Genomic DNA, 23,186 nt, shown 5'->3' on the forward strand with positions numbered 1-23,186 from the left:
CTTTAACTCATTACAAAAACAATAATATTCGAATTAAATGAAACATAGGAAAACTTATAAATAAAGGTTAATGTAAAAAACAACTTGTCTATTAATGCTATAGAATTAAAAATTCACGCGACTTTTTAATTTTATTTAGGAGCTAAAAAATTTTCATTACCACCTTTAAGAAATATTTAAAATAAATGCACATAAGACTTGAATCGGCACTTTATTGAAGCTAATTTCGAAATCAATTTTTTTTTATGAATTTTTGTTCTTTTTTAGATCTAATTTCTCATTCATTGTTGAAAGTAAATGATATACTTTCATCTACTCCTAGATGCGCAAAGCTTATTAACTTCATCATTACTAATTGAAACGAAGCTTAAAATCAATGAAAAAGGGGATATCCTCCCAATTCTTGCCTATATAAATACGTTTGAAGTGGTAAGTACAAGCTTCACAAAGGATATATTTGAATTAAAATGAAAAATCTCATTCAAGATTTGGGAAACAAAAAGTTTTAAATTAAACGACATAGTTTTATTCAATAACAGTTTCGATCTTTAGACCCTAGAGGCAAATCTTCCGCTAAATTTAATTAATTCAGATTACGCAATTTTTTATTGTGAACTATTTGGCCTGAGAAAACATCCAATTGGAGTATTGTAAAAAAAAAATGGTTTTTAATCCATATAGCAGTCAAAACTTAACTATATTATTCATAGTATTAAAAGTAATGCCTACCATAAGGGAACAAGGGCATGGAATATATTTTTGACGGTTGATCGGCCCTGAGCTGGCTGGACTTGGACCTTCAGCCAGTAGGACTTCAAAGTTTAACAAATTTAGCCAGAAGGGCGTAAGTGCACAAAAGTTACACTGAAAACTTGCGGCATTTCTCTCTCTCTTTCTCTCTCTCTCTCATTCTTACTCTATCGTTCTCTCACACACACACTCTTTCTCTTTCTTTCTCTTTCTCTAACTTTCTCCAGAGTTTTAGAGAATTGGCTTAATTTGAAACTAAAGACAGTTTGTATACAAAAAGAGTATACAAAAACTGGAAAGAAAGATTTGAAAGATAACAAAAATAGTCAACTGATTGTAGCAAAGGCAAGTCTTACTCTAGAAAACCTGTCAAGCTTTTTGATTCAATTTCAACGAGAATACGAGCAATTGAAATACTGAGCAAACAAGCTATAAATACTAACAATAAATAAAAAGAAAATATGTGCTTCACATTGGCATATCATAAAAAAACTAAAATTCGGAAAAAAATAAAGATCAACAATATTTTTTCTTAAGGCGAACGAACAAACATCATTAACGAAAAAAAGTATTTTGGGAGGACAACTACTTCCTTTCTTCAGTGGAAAAAAAGAAGAAAATGCCGAAAAATGAGGACAAGGCAATTCAGATAAAAGCAGACTGATAAAACCAAGTAATAGGAAAAACACACAGAAAAAAAACATAATCAAAATTAGAAGAAATAGGAAATGTAAAAGTAATATAAAATGGAAAACCAACAGAAATGAAAGAGAAAGAAATAACAATAATTAAAGTTTTAAAAGCCTGTAACTGTATAGGGCAGAATTAAAGTTTTTAAAGCCTGTAACTATATAGGGTAGAATTAAAGTTTTCAAAGCCTGTAACTGTATAGGGCAGAATTAAAGTTTTAAAGCCTGTCACTATGAATAACAGGTTGTTTTGCAGTTTTATAAGGCTAAATTTTGGGATCGAATCTATTAGAGTAAAATCTCTGGAATGTTTCTTTTGTTTACTTAACTCCATGGATAAGAAACTTAAATTTGGTAAAGAGTCGAAGATGAATAGTTTTCTTTCATTTCTGGATGTCCTTGTGCACCAGAATCCGTACAACATTTTCTTTTGTTTTCTTACTCCATTGATATAAAACTTAAATTGCGTAAAAGTTGAAGGTGAATAGGGATCTCTCATTTCTAAATGTCTTTATACACCAGAAAGACATATTTTGAGTTTTGAGCTTATAGAAAACGTAAACATAGTGACAGAGACATGAATTATTCTTCCAATAATTCCCTGTTGTAAAAAGAGGGGTAGGTACTTCTTTAGTTGATAGACTCTTAAATGGTTTCTCGATTCAGAGCTTGACCATCTCAGAGATATGTTACTTGGGAATGCGTATTCGATTAGTTTAATAAACTCTTTAATCAAAAAGCGTATTAAGAAGTTAACAAGAATGGTTGCAGATAGCACGCATCGAAAGGGAAAGTTAGTCTTAGTCTCCCTAATATATAAACGCATTATCAATTGATAATGCCCCCGAAAACGAGAATAAAAATGAAAATTTTGACTCAGACATCACAAATCACATTGATGACCATCTACACCTTAATATTTTATTTTGTAAAGCCAGTTTTATTTTGTACAACGAGGGTTGGGCCCGTCGCCTCAGAGAGGCTTTGGAGCTATATAAACACTAAAGTTGAGGCTTACCTTTCAACAGAGACACTGGTGACTTATGAAGTCACCGGCTTTGGAGCTATATAAACACTAAAGTTGAGGCTTACCTTTCAACAGAGACACTGGTGACTTATGAAGTCACCGGCTTTGGAGCTATATAAACACTAAAGTTGAGGCATACCTTTCAACAGAGACACTGGTGACTTATGAAGTGACTTATGAATTATTAAAGACACCAATAATTGATTTATATTTAGGCAGTTTATTCATCCCTGATTGTTTCATAATCTGATAGTTCCCAACCACTTTGATCCAAAAGAGCTTGCGCACATGAAGCACTGATTAAAATTTGACGAAGCTTCTCTATGTAAATAATTCCATTTTCTTATTTCGCGAATAAAAAAAGATTCACCAGTTAATCATTCAACAGCAACGAACGAAAACTTCGGATTTTGCTAATGTTAGATTTTGGTAAGAGTCTCAATCTTAGAATTAGTTCTGCTAATAATGACTCTTAGGTTTTTTTTCTGCTGGGTTTTCGCATTGATTTGTTTTTTTTTTTTCGAGTTGTCTTGTCCACATTTTTATGGCATTTTCTTCTAGTTTCTCTGATAGCACTTAAGAAGAGAGACTGTTATCTCTCAAAAAGTTTACTTTTTCGTCCAGTATTTTTGTTGCCTTGAAAAACACCGTTGGTGACATTTATTCCTTCAAATTTGTTTTTGTTTTTGTTTTTTTGAACAAAATTATATTTATCTAAAATTTTGCGACGTACGTTGTTCTCACTTCTTCTTCCAGAGATTAGACTTCCTGTTTTATAAAAATAAAAATCTGAAAAGTTAGAGCTCTCAGGTTTCAAAATTAATAATCCAATTTCTTTAGTTAGTTGGTGGACTATCGGAAGCCATTTATTAAATGTCACCAGTAGGCTACAGCTGTCTAAAATTGAATTTTTACTTTTAGCGAAACTAATAGCTTAGAAGGGGGACTGCTTATAGAAGTTTGGACCAAAGGCCTGATATGGGATAAAGTACTTGGATATCATTGGATACCTCTTCAACAAATACCTTTCACAAACGAAGTATGAGTTTTTCTTTACATATCTTATGTTGAATAGCCAGAGCAGTGCCAAGATCGTACGTGTTCTCTAGATAACTAAATTTTTAGGTCCTTTTTGACCCTTTCCCTTTGGAAAATTAAGTTGAGTGAACGTTAAACCATTTGTTTAGAAGCTTTTATGTATAATTAAAAATGAATTAATATTTCTGACGGAAGAAAAAAAAGGTTGAAATTTGATATCAACAAAAATAATTGGTTTATAGCCTATTTTAATATATGTTTATAAAGTTAATGCAAATAATCGTAATGATTGTGTTTCCCTATGTTCATGGGAACACGGAAGACTAGTGCTTTACTGAAACAAAAAACAATATAGGATTATAAACAATATAGGAACATTATACAGTTGAAACAAAAAGCAGTTTAGGATATACTTTACGGTATAAAATGGTAGTATTCATGTTTTTTATGCACAGGTTTCGTGTAAAACAGTTGGTGGTGACGAGCTGTAAGAAAACAGCAGTCAAATAGTGATCTAAACTCTAAAAAACGGAGTTTTAATACCAATAGACATAGCAAAAGAAAAGAGAATATGATTTTTTATTTAATTACCTTCGGTCTAAGCTATAGTTGAATAATTTTGGAGTAACCTGTAATTTTTTATCGATTTTAAGATATTTTTTGCAGTTTCGATGGATTTCTAGGGATTTAAAAGAAATGTGGATGTCGCACCAATTTGTCGACTATATAACGCTAATTTTCGTTTTCAGCATGGTCGATTGCATTAGAATGCACAGTCTATGCTTCTGCTGCTTGCTGATCACCTCAATCCTTAAATATCAACCTTTCTCTCGTGTGGCTTCCGCACTACTAGCTCCGGAAGATTTTGTCCAACTTAACCTACCAGTTTCCTTAAAATATAGAAGAAATGTTGCCCAAGAGTCATTCTTTAAATAAAGGACTGATGCTGTATGTTAGGAGACTTAAATATATTTTATTCTTCCTGTTTTTTTTATAAACTATGCCTTGCACTACAACAAATTTTGTTTACCCCTGTTCCGTGTTGGTGCCTGATAAGAAACTTATAATATTCCCCTAAAGGGTTAAAATTTACATGATTTTGATTAAACATTTACAACGAATTTTGGAACACAAAAATAAATATAATGTACTTCTGTGCAAGTGAGTGAACCTTGTTTGTTGAATAAAAACTATAATGACACTAAAACACAATGCTTCAAAATAGGTTAAGATCTATGACTTCTCAAATCTATAAGCGGTGATAAGCGCCTCGTTGTTCTTATCTATGTGAAAAAGCTGTATACATTTTGTAACAATTTTAAGAGAGGCACGAAATAAAAGCTATGCTTGATTACCTTTTTGAAACAAAAAGAATTAAAATGCTTAAGAATACAAGTTTTTTTTTTAAATTGAAATTAAAAATCCGAAGTTGAAACTTTAAATGAACAAATATCATTACTTTTCAGCCTGTGCAACATACATTTTGAAAGGTAGTAAAAAAAACTGACTAATACATTTTTCCTCTGTTTTGGGATTATACAAAAACAGCCTTTTGCTAAAAATTAAATTTAAAAAAACGAGTTTATTTCAACTGAAAGTAAGGAATAACATTAAAATTTAAATGAACAGAAATTATTACATATGTGAAAGGGTTGCCCCCTCCTCAACACCTCGCTCTTTACGCCAAAGTTTTTTAGTATTTTCAAAAGAGCATCTTATGATTCTAATTCATCGAATATTTTGTTTCAGGAGTCGTTCTTAAAGAATTCAAACAAAATTTAAACTTTAGCGTGGGGAGCAAGGTTTTGAGGAGGGGACAACCCCCTTCATACACGTAAAAATTTCTCTTCGGTTTAAGATTTAATGTTGCTTATTAATTTCAGTTGAAAAAATCGTTTTATTTAGTTTCTGATCATTCTCTAAATAATGCCAGGAGATCTGGCTGCGCCTCCGCGGAGAAATGCCCTTCTTCATGGAATTATCATGTAGACAATTCAATCCTTGTGAAAGTTTACCCCGAACAGTTACCCTTAACATCTCCACTCGTAAAATTGAAGCGGAAAAGAGAAAGCAATCCATACAAAGAATTTTGTACAGGAGTTTTGGTAAATTCTCCAACTGTAAAAATCAACATAATAAGCTCATTCTTTTGCTAAACCATCTGAGAGTTCGCTGGATGATCTCTGGTGATAGTGGAACTTAGTAAGAGCCAAGTTCTTCTTATTACTCACAAAATCTTCCTATTGGAGCCTCTCCATACGACGGAGTTGTTTTGTCTGGCAGGCGTCTATCTTGCTCAGGATCGTACATTTGAGGGGCCAGGTCTTAACCACGTAAAGCAGGACTGAGGTCACGGATGAATTATGTATGTGCCTAGAAATATGGAGTGATTACCAATTAACATTGAGTCCTCTGACGACAGAAGAAGCTTTTACGATTCGGGTGACATGTTTCGCGCCCACGTAACCATAATCCTTAATCACGGAACAAAAATAGGTGAAGTTAGTAACAGCTTCAACATGGGATCGACAAGCTGTAATGAATTTTGGGGGACTAACCGGGGCTGACAGTTTGACTACAGTTATTTTTGTTTTTTTTTGCCAATCTACTTAAACCCAATTCAGCTTCTTCCTGCAGGACATCAGGACTTCAGGACATCTACTAGCTGTTTCATGCAGTCAGTAATAAGCACAAGGTCGTCTGCAAAGTCAAAGTTGGTCAGGACTCAATCTCTAGTTAGGCGGCCAAAGGGCAATCGATCAGTTGCTCGAGGCACATGGTTTATGATGTAATAAAACAATTCTGGGACGACAGCTCATCGTTGTCACACACCAATTTGGATGGTTAATTATGTTCTCCGTTTCCCTTTCGCTTGAATGTAGCTTTTTGTTTCCTTATATAGCTTTTCATGGAGTAGACAACATTTAGCTAGCAATCCGACGGAGCGGAATGTAAGCCATAGACGTTTACATTTGACCAAATCGAAGCCAGCCCTATAGTCCACACAGACTATATAAAATTGTCAACAAAATTCTTTTGTCTTTTCCGCCACTGCTGCATTTTAAAATTTGTTCAAAAGTAGATCTCGATAGGAGAAGACATTATCCCTCATTAATGAATTCAGCTCTATCCCTAGCTAGGTGGGTTTCTGCTAATCCGGCAAAAGAATGTGGAAGCGCTTAGGTTCCATTGCCAAAAGTGACTTTACTCCAGGGTAATTCAACAGAAAATATTCCAGGGGGAAATATGGAGGCCATCAACGTCCAGGAGATTCAAAGAATGGTCACTTTTCAATCCAGGGATAGGCAAGGGTATTGAAGTAAAAAGAAGCTATTCTTCCGAGGCAGTTACAATGTTTTCCATTGCAATCAAGTTTGGGTTGAGGTTTGTAAGCCCAACTGACCCAGGCTTGAGATGAACTCCACCCGCTTCGTGAGGTTCATTGTAAAGGAATGTCTGGTTAGGAAAAATACCAAATCCAGAGGCACGTAGTCATCTGATAAAATCTGCCCCATCCCAGAAAATATCCACACACCTCATACAGAGACCCTTATCCATAAATTTGGATCCTACCGCAGCTATACCACAGTTGTCCTTCCACGATTGTGTTCTGCTTCACAATGCAATTTATCTCATTGTTGGAAGAAAGCTTGTAACTCAGGGGACGTATCCACACGCCTGTGAGCTCTGATAAGTGTACATTTAAGGGACCTTCTTCCTCCTCCTCTGAAAAGTGATATTCCACGTTGATCAAAAGAGGATAGGAAAGCTCTATTTCTCCTATATGGGGTTTTCGGCTATGGTGATCCCAATAGTGTGTTTTTCACTTTGATCTGACACCATTTTTTTCGACATCAAGTTATTTTAGAAATTTCCTGTATGGAAATCTACAATTTATTTGATTAAATTATGAAATTCCTGGGATGATCTAATTTATTTTAATTTATTATAGCTTTTAATATTGTAATTAATTGGAATAACAGTTATCATACCTGAATCAGATTCAAATGGAGATTTTTTCCTCTTTTGATATTTATTTTAAACACATTTTTTAAATTTTTGGCTACTTTTGTCTATACATAGCTTTTTACTAGGTTCAATTTAGACGTCGTAATGATGATTAGGTTAAATATATTTCATAATCGATCGTTTTCGTCCATTTTTGAGGGTATGTTTGTGTTGAGATTCACTTTTATTTTTGCAGATCATGGAAATGCCTCAAAATTTGGCTTTCAATTTTATCTCCGGCGATTTTAAATGTTTGAGTTCATACAAAACTTTTCCCAATAGTGAATTTCCTTAACTTTGATGAAATTAGACTTCCCATTTCCAAAGTAGCAATAGAAACTCTTTTGAAAAAGAGTTTAAAAAATATTTATTTTTGCTGTTAACTTTCACTATAATCAGTAAGTAAATCTGAATTAAAGCCCACGGTAATTCCTGGTCAACACTAGTTTTTACCGTTTTGATTTTTGGATATTTGCTACTTATTTTTTAATTTCTTTTAATTCTTCTACTAACGGTAAGTTGGTATTCCTAGAATTCAAAAATAAGAGAACTATTATTGTGAAGAAGTAGAGCAAAAAAGCATTTAATTAAACCGCAGTTTTCAAGCATAAGAAAAAGGCATTTGTTTTTTCTCCTTTTATTAAATTTCAATTACTTCTTTTATTATGTTCTCTGTTAGAAGATTCAAAGCCTTGCATTTTGCAGAAAGAATTTGTCATTTCCTTAGCTATGGTCACAAATTTGAATTTTAAATCAGGTTGTAGCATAACTATATCAGGGGTCTTATTTTCTTTTTTAATCTGCTGTTTTAACTGCTTCTTATCAGCAAAAACCATGTCTTCCGCATAATATGCATAGAAGAATTTCATCTTATTTGTTAATCTATTATATTAATAATATATTAAACCCTTCAACAGATACAATTTTTTATCAAAGTAGTTATTCCTTCACTTTCAGTTATAGGGATATGGAATCTAATCACTTTGTAGAACAACACTTTAGATGTAGATAACAATAATGAAAGTAATAATATATGAAATCAGCATAGTGGCATTGGGATGTAAATCTCTAACTTAGCGACTTATTATATATCTAAGCTATTATCTAAATATATAACGTCTAAATATCTAAGTTGTTTAGGGTAAGATACTATGAGCTTAAGCGAAGATATTAAGTTAAGATAGTCAAATTAGACACGATATTATTGTTGCTTAATTTAGTATAGACACGCTAGTATAAGTTTTGATAATGATATCAAGATAGCCAACTTAATTAGTGAATATTTTTCTTCAAGTAAATGAAACTATAGACAGCCAATACAGTGATTCAAAGATTATAAAACAATGGGTGATTAAGCATCCTACAGCGGTTCTAGGCATTTACCCTCCCCCCCAGAAAATACCCCTGGAAAATAACCCCCACGGAAAATATCTTCCCTCGAAAAATACATCCCCTATGCAAGAAAAATATACCCAAACATTTACTCCCCAATGAAAAATCCCCCAGAAAATCCCCCCTGACAAAACTACCCCTTGAATATATTCATCTTTCCCATTAACAATTACTATCTGTAAGCAACGGACAAATTAAAAAACTTAAAAAGGCACCTGAACTTCTACAATGGAGTTCTCTGATTGTTTTGCAGTTAGGGAGGGAGGGAGATATCTAAAAGGGTACATTTTAATGCAACAAGATCCCAGCTCTCTTTGAGCCATCAAATAAATACGGGATTAGTTCTAAGGGACAGACCGGCACCTCTAGCACCCTTTCATCATTTCTGAAGTATCTCCAGACATTTGGCCATAATCTAAGCGAAAAAAATTTAACCGAAAAAAAAATTAAGGCTCCAATACGTCAGCTTTACGTTCTTTATCTTAGTCAAACGTCCATATCCTGGATTACTAAATCTACCTGGCACGACTCGGCTAAGGATCCACTGCCATCTAACGTGTCTCTAGTACTGATCCAATACAAAATGGGAGATTTAACCACCTAGAAAATGCTTGGGTTTTGAAGTAGGGAGTCTGTGAAATAAGCGATAATGATTGTGCCAATATACAATAAAGGAACCTTTAGGCTTGGCATATCTTTTGAGGGAAATGCATATACTATAAAACCCACTAACAATAACCAAAAAGGACAAAATTTTATGGGTTGTGTGTTATTTTAGTTTAAGGGACTTTTGGCGTGAAAAAATAGGGAAGAATTTTTGCTCTCTCTGATTTATATTTGAGTTAAATGAAAAATAGCTTGTTGACATAGGGGGGCAGCACCGGGCATCAAAAGGGATTGGCTCCAATAGCCTTTTAGCTTTCAACGGTAGAAACAAATCTGAATCTGAACCAAAACAAGCTTGCCCCTTGGTATTTTTTAAAATTACTCATGAAAAAAAACAAAGAGTTATGGGAATGATTGGGGTATAGGGCATTGGGGTGTAACTTCCAAAGAAACAGAAAGTAACTTCTTCTGTGTCCCACTTAAGCAAAAACTCATGTAAGAAACGAATGCTTATAACAACCGAGGGTAAGAATTTTGTATGGTGCTTCAGGGTAGAGGCTTGGGGGGGATTAGGAATTTACTGGTAAAGAGAGGGAGTGTCTGTCATAGATCATAGGTAGGCACCACTAGGCCTTGGCAAGGTAACCATAATTGGCCATGCAAGGCCATATTCAGTTGTTGGTTGAGGAGACTGAATGTTAAATCTGACGTACGGATGGGACTCTTTCCCTCACAATGTAGGGATAAGTACCTCTGAAAACTAATAGGACAGACCACCAGCTTCTTCCCAGGATCATCCCACACAACCACATGCTTAAAACCAACTGAATTCTCCGATATCTGGTGTGGTAATTTATCTTCTGACTGTCTCTATTGTTTCCTAAGAGGACACAAACCTCATTCTACCTCCAAGTTCTCCTCTTCTCCCGTAGTTCCAAGGTGATAAAAACTTATCCCTGTTAATATTATTGTCAATCAGCAAAGATTTTCAAATTGTGTTTTTCTTTTGCGCCTTTTATTTCTGGTTTTCCCTGAATTTCGTAGAACAAACAAGTCATCGTCAATTAGTAATTAAACATTAGTTTTCCCTGAATTTGTCAGAAAGAATAAACAAGTGATTTTCAAATAGAAAATGAGCATTATTAAAATTTTGTTGTTTTCAAAAACTAGTGTTTTAAATTTAGTTTTTCAAAAATTACTGTTTTAATTTTTTTTTCAAGTTTCATTGTTCAATTTTTTAATTCAAGATTTTCATTTTCTGTCGGGGGCATACAGATAGATTGGCATTTTCGGGACTCACAAACCTGAATTTTCTAGAATTCCGAAGAAACTTCCCTCTCACTCTATTTCTGGGGGACTCTCTTTTATTGACCCCTTAATCATAGCTTAGTCTATTTTTCTATAATTTTTCGGAACGAAAAGGTGAGTTTATATCCTATCATGTCAGAATTGTTCTGCGCCTTTGTACCATCTGTCCTCTTTCTTTCTTTGTAAGACCACTAAACGTGTTTTATTTTTTATATATATTGTCTTGCACTCCTGAAACAATCCCAACCTTAGTTTTTCAGGTTTTAATATGCTCCTATACCAGGCCAGGTTAGTCAAAAGGCATTATTTGAATTATGTTAAACTAGTTCTTATGTCTTTTATTCCTCATTAACCATTTACATTTTTGTACATACATTTAACACAGCTAACTAGTTTGTCAGCTTTAAGTGTACTCTTACAGCATGGCATACAATTCAAAAGGCTTCCTTATTAATTTCACGGAACTTTTACCCATATTTCACTCCTAAAGCCCATTATATTCAGTTTTGAGTAACTCTATACTGCCTAAAGGCTTTATTTCATTATTTTTTATCAATTTTCCTTCTTTTTATTGCCTCTAAACCCAGTTTTACATTGGAGCACAGTCCTAACCTTACTTCCTTAGCTTTAAGTATACTTCTACACTAGGCAATAGCAGACAAAAGGATTTACCTTATTTATTTTGAACTATTTCTTTTTTATTTTATCGCCTTGTATTTTTATTGCCTTTCAAAACTCTTATTTTTTATATTTTTGTATGCACCCTTAACACTAATATCCTCAGTTTTTCTTCTTTACGCGTACTCCTACACCAAGACATACTATTCAAAATGCTTCCCTTATTAATTTCACAACACCATTTTTTTCCAATATTCTACTCCTAAAGCCATTTTTTCTGCTTTTGAGTACACTCTTGCACCTTCATACGGAAAAATATTTTTTCTAACAATTTTCTTTCTTTTTCATTTCCTCTAAACCTATTATTACATTTTTGTACGCTCCTTTAACAGTCTTAATGTTAGTTTTTCAGCTTTTAAGTATTCTCCTACACCAAGGCATATTAGTCAAAAGGCTTTAGTTTACGAAGTTCATGTTAGTTTTTTTTTCTTTTATTGTTCTTTGAACTTTTTTTTTTTTGCATTTACATTACATTTTTACATTTACATTTACATTTTTGTACGCAGATTTGACTCTGCTAACCTTAGTTTTCATCTATACGTGTACCCCTAAACCAAGACACATTAGTCAAAAACTTTATTTTCTTGATTTCAAACAAGTTCATTTTTCTTTTATTGCTCATTAACCTTGTTTTTACATTTTCTTGTACTCCCGCACCAATCCTTATTAGTCATAAGGCTTGATTTTATTATCAGACTAGTTTCTATTTTGTTTACGCAATAAGTTCAAAGTTCAAAGAGAATGAATAATCCACCCAGAGATCGAATCACGCTGCAGGAATGCACTGCAGGGCCGACGCAGGGACCATAATAGTCAAGAAGCGTCGTTAATTCTAAAATAATAATAATAATAATCTCCTGAGGAGATTCTTTACGAGTATTTTAGACATTGCTAGGAATTTACTACATACCTTCCAAGGACATACATATCCATAATTTATGGCTTTTTTAGACCTAGAGGAACAATTTTTACCACCCAATTAAGCGAATATTGATCTTATAATCTTCTCACAAGCAAAGTAAGTACAATACTCTACATCCATCGGCCGAAATAATAAGGGTCTAAATCTTGTTAAAATCCCTATGAGACAATATTATTCCCAAATATCTATTATTTCAAATTGGTCTATCTCTATTTATATATCATATTTCATGGCCCATCACTGAATTTTACTCCCAGAGGGATAGTTCAAATGTTGAAACGATCCATTATTCAATTTAAATCTTCTATTAAACTTCCTTTTTCCCAGTTAAAACCAAGTTCCGTTCTCCACAATATTTCCAATATATTTGTTTTATCTCTCCGATTTAGCTAGCTTAACGGTTAAAAATATATAAAAATGAGGAAATATTTTACGTTTTCAATGTTTTTAAGAAAAATATTAAGCTTTTCTTTAAAAAATTATTTGTTAAAAAAGGCCGTTTTAGGACAAGAGTTTGCCCTCCCCCCTCTGATGCTACTCGACACTGCAACAGTCCTGTTTATCCCTGCCAGTTCGTACCACCCCATTATAGGCTCACTCTATGCTACCTATAGAGCCCCCCTTTGAATCACTGTGGCTCGCTGTAGTGTATCGCCACCCAGGTGTTAAAATTTGCACTTTAAAAAATATGATTTTCTTTTAGATACTTTGGACATAATCTCACCCGTTCGGGCTGAGTATTAATAAAAAAAAAAGACTAAACTCTGAAATCAGACAAAGAAGTAAATTAAAGAAAGTCAAGAAGGATAGTCGTTTGAAAAGCCTCATGAAATAGAGGGAGGGAGAGGGCCCCAGTAGGTTTTTAAAAGTCAGGGCTGTGAGTCCCCCAAAAAAGTCTGTCTGAATGTCCCAAACTAAACACAAAAATCTAGAAATGAGGAAAAACACGTACACATAAACTCGTAAAAACAAAATTTAAACACTACTAAAAAAAAACTAAGGATCAGAGTCTTAAAGGCGTGAATAAAAATTAAAAATAAGGTTAATGAGCTTTAAAAGAAACATTAACAAGTTTGAAATGAATAAAATAAAGTCTTTTGACTATTATGACTTAGTGTAGAAGTATACTTAAAGATGAAAAACTAAGGTTAGGATTGTTAAAGGAATATATATATATAAAAAAATGTAAGAACCCAGGTCTAGAAGATTTAAAAAAGAAAGAAAACTGCAAAAAAAAGAAAAGAAAAATGAAATGAAGCTTTTGGGCAGTATGAAGGTATAAGAGTGTACTCAAAATACAATAAACTGGGTTATGGAGTTAAGTGTTTGAAGAAGTGATATGAAATTAAGGAGGGAAGTCTTTTGAATAGTATGTAATCGTGCAAAAGCTGAAAACCATGGTTAGGAGTGTTAAAGGTATGTACAAAATATAAAAATAGGGTAGTGAGTAGTAAAAACAAGGAACTAGGCTAAAAAAAAAGGCCATACTTTTGACTTATATGGTTCGATGTAGGAGCATTCTTAAAGATGTAAAACTAGGGTTGGGATTGTTTAAGGTGTATAGAAAAATGAAAAATACCCGGGTGTAGGGGTCATAAAAACATGGGTGGCCTGAAACCGTCGAAGGACCCTCATATGGTGAGACATAATATCACTTTTTTGCTCCCAAAAATGATAAAAAATAGATTAAGCTATGAAATTAGAAAAAAAGCGTAAATTAAAGAAAGTCAAAGAGGATGGTCGCTCCAAAAGTCCTCTGAAATAGAGTTTGGGGGAAACGCCCAGTAGGTCTTAAAATGTCAGGGCTGTGAGTCCTAATATTTCCAAGCGGTTCGTATACCCCTTACGAAACACAAAGATCTTGATATATAAAACTTACCGAAGTATAAAAAATTAAAACAATGTTTTTGCAAAAAATTTAAGCACCAATTTTTGAGAAAACAAATCTCAAACATGAATTTTCGAAAAAAAAATGACAAAGTAATTTTGGAAAAGAAAAAAAAGTACACTAGACCTCGAAAAAAAAACTAGTGTTAAAATCTTGGAATCACAGAAAATAAGCATTTAAAACTTAACAAACCGAAAATAAAAATGTTGAATAGCTGATAAATGGTAAAATATAAGCAAAATAACGCATATTAAAGAAATCCCGACAGCATGGTCAGCTCCAAACATTAGAAAGGAAAGGAGCCATAGTCGGGGCCATACCTCATGCGTTTGCTTAGAGAAATAAAAAAAAAACTAAAACTATGAGAAGGCGCGCTAGTCTGTAAGAATCGAAAGTTAAAATTAGGTGTAAATAAATTCACTAGCAAAAGCAAAAAAAGTTCGAAGAGAACTGATGGACCCAAACCATAGAAGTGCACCAAGATGGGCAAGGTAGATCCCATGTCCTTATGCAATGTCCCGATGTTGTAAGGTGGCCCCTATTTTTATGACAAGAAAAAATGTACGATTAGATAAAATATAGGCAAAAAGACCTAAATTAAAGAAAGCTGAAAAGGCACGTGCCCCCAGATCTGGCCAGAAAGACTCAAAGATCAACGAGGCATATCCAATGTCCCTAAGCCATGTCATGAGGTGTCTTCTATGTCCCTGTACGATGTGGTAAGGGTTCTCGTATCTCCATAACTGAAACAAATGCACAGTAAGGTAAAATATGAGCAAAAAAGGTTTAAATTGCAAAAAGTCGAATAGGGCGCGTCCTCCCAAATTTCAGAAATCTCGGAAGCAACAGGGATCCGAGTTGGAACCATGTGTCAACTGTTTGCTCACAAAACTAAAATATAGGCCAAATTCTGAGAAGGTGCACTAATCTATAAGAATTGAAAGCTGAAATTAGGTTTAAGAATTGAAGAAATAAAAAAAAATGATGAGGATTGGTGGCCCCAAAACTTATAAGAGTCACAAGATGGGCGAGGCATATCCTATGTCTTTGCGATGTCGTTAGGCGTCTCCTCTGTCCTTATAGGATGTTGCAAGGTCTCCCCTATCTTCACGACTAAAAAACGGTACGCCAAAATAAAAATATGTATAATAAGGCCTAAATTAAAGAAAGTTCAATAGGATGCGTGTTCTTAAGACCCAAAAGGGTCAGCGCCTCTAAGACGAACCTGTAACGACATATAATGAACAAAACATATTTGGAAGAAAATTCTTATCTTTGTAAGGCAATGTAATAGAATTCCCTCGATATTAGGTCCCATTGGCTTAAACTACAAATATATAGCCAAGATTCTGGTAGTATAGAACATCCATAAAAGTGATAAATTGGACCCTTAGCTTCGGTTGATTAGGATATTCCCTCTGGAAAGAACGGTTAGGGGTTCTGTCCCGTTAAAGAGATAGAATGATACGAATCGATCGTTATCCCGCTATGCGTAGCAAATGACTTTTTCTGTAAACACTATTTCCGTAAGGGTTATTTTCGTAAACATTTCCAGGGACATTTACGACCCTCCCTTTAGATAACCCACATGCACCTAGTGTGTTTTGATAAAATCCAAGTTTCCCCTCCATGTTCTCTCAAATCTTCCTCCTTCCCAACTATAAACCCTCAGCCAATGATTTGTTGCGCCCTTTCACAGGCTGTATTTACATAAAGCGTTTGATTTGGTTCAACACTCCCCTCAAATTCCCTGAAAGCTTCACCTGAATGACCTTGGACTTTTTGAACACTGGAGATCAATAACGAATACTACATGCCAACAATGAGCAAATTGCATAGCTTACAGCCCTTTTTTTTTAAGATTATGGAGGATTGACATTCAAGAAGTCATAGTTACTGGACCTTTCATCTATGTTAAACAAAATGGATATATTAAAATTATGACTGGGTGAGTTTGGGAATTCATTCAGGTGGAGAGGGGATTATTTGTCCTCTAATCACTTTCGGTTCTTAAAAAGGGTACCATAACTTTTAATTTTCAATCGAGAGCTCTTTCCGAAGTTTCTATGAAGAATTCTTCTATGCGTAGTGTGCTGGAAAACAATATAATAAGAAATAATACAGCGTGCCTATGATATAAAGTAAGCTTTATAATATTACAAAACTAAAATCGGAAAATATTGTCTATGACAAATTTTGGTGTTTTTCAGTTTTCTTTAATTTTGAATATATAAATGAGTACGCTTTTTTTTATTTTAGACACTCGCCTCCGCTAAAAGTGTTCTCTGCTACCTTCCTTCATTAATTTGAGTTGTGACATTCTGCTAATGAACTCTTGCCTCAACAATAAATATCTGGTGGGACAAAACATTCTCATTTTAGGACTTTGTCAAATGTACCGAAATATTTTCCTGTTTGACAAACTTAGATACAATGGCCTCATCATTTATTCATATAATCCGAAAAAAATTGAACGTAAATTTGAAAGACCAAATTGAGTGACTTCACTAATAGTGACTGAGATAAACTATACGATATATATCACCTAATTTTTCCCTACCGCAGGAAGTAAGACAAAAGGCACTATTAATGCTCCATTAGCTAAAATATTTTCTAAGTACACTTTTTCTCTATTATAGGAAGGAGGAGAAATTTGGCTTCAAATTGACTCGGAGCTTGTCATAGAAAACGGGGTGGTTTCTGGAACCAGAGGTTTTACAGGTCATAAGATCCTTTTCGATTGCCGTTTTGAAGTTCCCTATGGTAAATACTTTTTTTGCATGCAATAGATCGTATTGTTGTAAATAATTTATGAGTCTATCTAAAAAGGAGTCTATCTAAAAAACTCGCAAAATTATGATTCTTTTTTGTTGGCCACAGTAACCAGGCTCAGTGAACTTTTTGCGCAGGTGGGGTTGGAAACTGGTAAGAGGTTGATGTACCTATAGTTTAACATAAAAGACACTTTGGAAATTGTCCTTTTGTTCAAGGAGTTGATTTAGGATACATTCCAGTTAAACCTTCTTCTTTGATTGGTGGCTATGAAATTGAAGAGCGATATATGGGATCAAGAAACTATAGTTAAAGCTATTTTAGTTTTTGTCTGCAGCCACCAAGGTATTTCTCCCGACCTTTACTGTCGCAAAAAGAAGGTAGAACTCTTAAGCGAGAGGATGTTAGACTAAGAACGTTAAACTAAGGTAGTCAAAGGATTTCATTGATACCAGAGAACTTGCAAAAGCCGGATTCTTTTTTGGCCAAAGTGACCAGGTTCAGTGTGCTTTTTGTACAGGTGTGGCTGGAAACGGGAAGAGGGGAATATGCCTATAGATGAAAAAATCGAACACTGCAAAATATGTCCATTTGTTTAAGGACCTGATGTGGGAAACCTTCCAGTGAAACCTTTTTCTTTAACTGCAGGTTGTGACAGTTGTGAGTGAAAAATGTGACTGCGTTCCAGTGTAAAAAAAAAATCGATGCAAAAAAATCTGTCCCTACAAGTATTATCTGTATAATAGAAAAAATAACGAGTGACATATATATATATATATATATATATATATATATATATATATATATATATATATATATATATATATATATATATATATAAAAATAAGTTGTCTGTGTGTGTGTGTGTCTGTCGAGTGACGTAATGTTTGTGCGTCGACTGACGTCATGTTTTCGACTGACGAAATTACAGACCGGGACATCGGGACACAAATGACGACCGGGACACCGGCACATAAGGAATACAAATGACGACCGGGACACTCAAAGAGAAAGCGACCGGGACACAAGGAATGTTCGATTAGCAATCACCATCAACAAAGCACGGTGACACAAATGACGACCGGGACACAGGGAGTATAAATGACGACCAGGACATAAGTAAAAAAAAACTTAAAATTAAAAAAAAGGTAAAAACTACAAAAAAACTAAAAAGAAAAAAAAACAACTAAAAACTAATAAAAAAACTAAAAAAGCTAAAAAACTAAAAAAAATTTAGTGGTCTTTAGCTAGATCAATTTGAAAGAAGGCAATAACTCTCAGCTCATGCTTCATTAAATGAAAAAAAAAAGATTGAATTTTAAAAATTTTATGATGAGTTCTTAACTTTAAGCTGACTACAAGAAAACTCGTCTGCTAAACTTGCATTTTCATCCTGCGTTTCTCTTTCTTTCATGTAGGATTTAAATATGAAGCAAATTGCTCCCAATTTTCTTTTGAAGTAAAAATTTTTTGGCATCAAACTCAGTTAATAGCACTTCAGGGCCTTATTTTTGTTTTTCTTATCACGAAACACATTTTGAGGTAGTCTCCAAATTCTATACATTTGGTGTAAGCTCTTTTGCTCAGAACACTAAGGGAAAAGACGGGGGCTTTCAAGCTTTAATGCCTCAAAAGATTTTTATGATGAGGTTAGAAAACAAAAGATTGTTTCAAGATACAGAAAAAAAACCAATCAAACGAAAATTTTTTTATTATTGATTTTTAAAATGTCTATGAACTGCAGGCAAACTATTCTCGAAGCTTAGATAATTCAGAGTTCACATTTCGATCAAAAGGGTCTGAGTAGTATTCTTTTCATACTTTGAAGTTTTTATTTTTCATCCTGCTGGTTCGTTTCAACATAATACTTAAGCTACATCAGTTGACTCCTATGAAGACACGAGTATTTACACAGTCACGGCTTACTAAAGAGAAAAAAGGAATCTCCCAATCTTCTTGTAATGTAAATATGTTTTAGGTCTCTCTATTCTCTGGGATGAAAGTTGAGACAAAACTTCTTACTAATTTCCGCGTTTTATTTAAAATTGTTGTAAATAAAAGAGTCAATGTTGTAGAATCCTGACTGGAAGAAAAAAGAAAGAGGTGGGAGGCAAAATTTTTTTGTCTTCAATCCTTCCAAGTGTTTCCGTGATTATCCCTTTAGAACTTTGAAAAGTTGGACCATGAAACTTCCAGGTAAATCGAAAGACATTTTATGAATTCTACTGATCAAAGTAACGTGTCTTCAATGTCTCTTGATGGCCTGAAGGACTGCACTGAGAAATTCAGGGAGTGTTAGGGTAGAATAGGGTGACTTAAAGCATTGAGTTAAGGGAAAGGGGGAGTTCAGCCCAATATAATTAGCCCAAGTCTTCCATTTCCCTTTAAATCCTGTTCAATGCAATACCACTACTAACCAAAATATTTGGGGGGGGGGCGGCAATGGATTTAAACGACAGGCTGGTTATTTTATCTCCTGCTTTTTGTCAATAATCAGCATACTGTCCATTTCGTATACAATACGTAAAATCACTGCACAAGTCGGTAAAACCGCGGCATTTACCAACCGAGATCTAGATTTCGATACATGTTGTGTCACTATTTTAATGCTTTTTATTTAACCAAATGGAAAATTGTGGCACTATCTGTAAAATCACGGCAGAAGTTAGTAAAATTGATGCGTTTACTGACCAAGTTCGAAATTTCCGTAGAGGACATGCAAGTATTTTTGTGGTCTTTATTGAAACGAATATTTATTTTTCGAATTTTATCGGATTATTTTTCAGTTAGTAGCAAGTTTGATTTCTTTTCAGTTAGTAGAAAATTACGTTATGTTTGTCTATTGTGTGAAACTAGTTTGTTTTTAACTAGTTTGTTTGTTTTAATCGTTTTAATCTAGTTGTTTGTAAGTGTAGTACCTTTTATTCAAATCACTCTCCTCTTATTGTATTGTACTGTATTGTATCAGATTAACGACGCTTCTTGACTACTAAGGTCCCTGCGTCGGCCCTGCAGTGCATTGCTGCAGCATGATTCGATCTTTGGGTCACCACAGGACTCTTTTCTTATTTGGAGGGGGAATGCTCTATTTTTGAAATTTATGCAAGTGCACTTATGCTACTAACTATGTATTATCAAGAAAGCAAATACTTGTTGTTGAAAAATGAGCTATGTCCACGAAAAGTTCAGAAAATAGCTCTTAATAGAATTTTTTACTGGAAGCTCTGATGTTTTGCTGGAAGTTTAAAAATATGCAATATATATATATATATATATATATATATATATATATATATATATATATATATATATATATATATATATATATATATATATACATATATATATATATATATATATATATATATATATATATATATATATATATATATATATATATATATATATATATATATATATATATCTGATTAAAAAGTACACTATTCAATCAGGGCCCTCTTTAGGATTTAGAGGGATCGGAGGGTGGATACCCCCTACCACACTTCGTATTTTCTCGAAATGCATCTAAAACAAATTTTAGATGGCCATTTGTCGTCGTAGAAACTTCTAAAAGGACTTGTTTGATTGCAATTTTGTTCTGGCCTTAAGAAGGCATAGGGGTCTTCAGCCCTACTCATGTTAAATTTTGCTTGTTTTGGGTTTTACTCGGGTATTTATTGTAATTTCTGTTTGTTTTAAGTTTTATTTATTTATTGATAGTGGTTTGTGGTAGTTGGAAGATTGGAAGATTATTTTACTTTATTTTTGTTCATTTTTGGCTTAACGGAGCTCTTTACTTTTCTTTTCAAAACTTGTCGTGCTTAAAAATTTTCTTTTTTAAATTAGGTGCTCTCGAAAACAGCACCAGAACTCGTAATATCTATTTAAAGTCTCCCAAAACTCTAAGATTATTGGTCGACAAAATCATCTGTGGTAAAAAATAAAAAAACAACAACAACAAACAAAAAACGTTACAATGACAAATAAACCTACTCAAATGACGCAAAAAACATCGAATTTCGTGTTTGTAGTTAGGGCATTGAAAACTGTGTTAGGGGTTTCTTAGTGTCTAGAATACGATGTTGTTTGCAGTATTAGCAGTCTCTAATAAGTTTTCTTCTTCATTTAAATTCTCAAAGGTGTTTTCTATAGGGTGTTGGCTTTTGAGATGTTTCAAACAGGCTAAATTGGCTACTTAGGTCTACTTTTGCAGTATTAGCAGTCTCTAATAAGTTTTCTTCTTCATTTAAATTCTCAAAGGTGTTTTCTATAGGGTGTTGGCTTGTGAGATGTTTCAAACAGGCTAAATTGGCTACTTAGGTCTACTTTTGCAGTATTAGCAGTCTCTAATAAGTTTTCTTCTTCATTTAAATTCTCAAATGTGTTTTCTATAGGGTGTGGGCTTGTGAGATGTTTCACACAGGCTAAATGGGCTACTTAGGTCTACTTTTGCAGTACCAGCAGAATTTCTAATAAGTTTTCTTATTCATTTAAATTCTCAAAGGTGTTTTCTATACGGTGTTGGCTTGTGAGATGTTTCAAACAGGCTAAATTGGCCACTTAGGTCTACTTTTGCAGTAGTACCAGGGTTTCTAATAAGTTTCCTTCTTAATTTAAATTCTCAAAGGTGTTTTCTATAAGGTGTGGCTTGTGAGGTGTTGCAATTAGGCCAAATGGGCTATTTATTAGTTAATTATTAGTTAACATGCTAGGTTTTGGTAGAGGACAATAGAGCTTTTTTTGTGTTTTCTTTATTTTAGGTTATAAATTAAAAGGAAAGTTGTACTTTATTACAATTATTAATTAGTTGCAATAGTTAGTTAATTATGAGTTTGCATGCTAGGTTTTAGCAGAGGACAACAGAGCTTGTATATGTTATTTTTGTCCTTTACTTTATAGTCTAAATTAAAGTAAAGTTGCAATTTACTGCAACTATTTATTAGTTGCATTAGTTAGTAAAATTATTAGATAATCATGCTAGGTTTTTGTGGAGGACAACAGATAGGGGAAAGCCCTACAGATAGGTAGAGTAGCTCCATAGGAGGCTTAGACCAAGTAGGACCTTGTCCCAGTGGGGCCCATAATAGAAACTGGGAAACCCTCCCCTGGGGGTCATAATTACAGGTGGAGGAAAAAGGCCCCTCAAATGTACACTCAGCAGGGCCAACTGCCGTGTTCACACGTCAGATGAGTTACAAATCTTCTCCCAGTAATGGGTTAAATTGCATGGTGAAGCAGAACACCATCGTGGGAGGATCCTCTATAGGAGGACAACTGCGGCAGGGCGTAAGATCCAGATTTATGGACAACGGCCTCTGTAAAGGGCTGCCTCGACCCTTTCGGGGTACCTGCAAGACTGGGAAACTTCCGGTCAATTTTTCCCACTTGGGGAGTGGCGCCCCTCGCGGAAATTATAGCCTAGTAAACAACACAGCACTCGTACGGGATTCTGATTATTGGATAATTTTCTGGGCTTGGTTTGTTTTGATGGGCGTTTTCTGGCTGAAAAACCTCTTCCTAGCTGATTTATCTACTATGGGCTGCCTCCCCGTAGTAGCATAATATTTGTAGGCATGAATATATAATGAGTCGGAGGTAATAGGCTTGGGACTGTCTGTGCAGGATTTCGACTCTTGTTGATAGAAGAGCATCGCCAAGTGCTGAAAACCATGTTGTGACCGAGATGGGCCCAGGATTGCACAAAGCCTCCAACTTACTGGAGGTCCCAGGGACTTCTTGCTGTCCGGTTCTAAGCCGGCTTAAGCGCTTCGGTGTAGACTTGAGAAGATATGTTGGTCCCCATCCTGCACTGGTATCCGGGATCACTACTTTTCTTGAGGCCAAAATAATTTCAAAGATTTAAAGAACATGAAAATTGGAACTTGGAATGTTACGACGTTAAAAAATGACTATCGCATCGACATTTTAACTGACGAATTCAGACGGTTTGAACTGGATTTATTAGGAGTTTCAGAAACTCATATCCCAGGGGTAGGAAGCATGAAATTAGGTGACATAGAATTTGTTTACTCAGGCAGGAAGGATGGGGTACATAGACAGGGATTAGGGCTCATGATGAATAAGGAAGCTGCTAAGTCTTGTTTAGGC

General features: G+C 34.3%; 1 protein-coding gene across 1 annotated transcript in view; it reads left to right on the forward strand.

Annotated features, from left to right (window-relative positions):
* Positions 1-23,186, forward strand: part of LOC136031216 (protein unc-13 homolog B-like) — a 467,059-nt gene that overhangs the window by 14,451 nt on the left and 429,422 nt on the right. Inside the window, exons 4-5 of the mRNA XM_065710597.1 lie at positions 3,388-3,505; positions 16,946-17,069. Coding sequence (XP_065566669.1) covers positions 3,388-3,505; positions 16,946-17,069 — 242 coding nt within the window. The remainder of the gene's footprint in view (positions 1-3,387; positions 3,506-16,945; positions 17,070-23,186) is intronic.

The sequence above is a fragment of the Artemia franciscana genome, chromosome 9 (genome assembly GCF_032884065.1).
Source record: "Artemia franciscana chromosome 9, ASM3288406v1, whole genome shotgun sequence".
NCBI lineage: Eukaryota > Metazoa > Arthropoda > Branchiopoda > Anostraca > Artemiidae > Artemia > Artemia franciscana.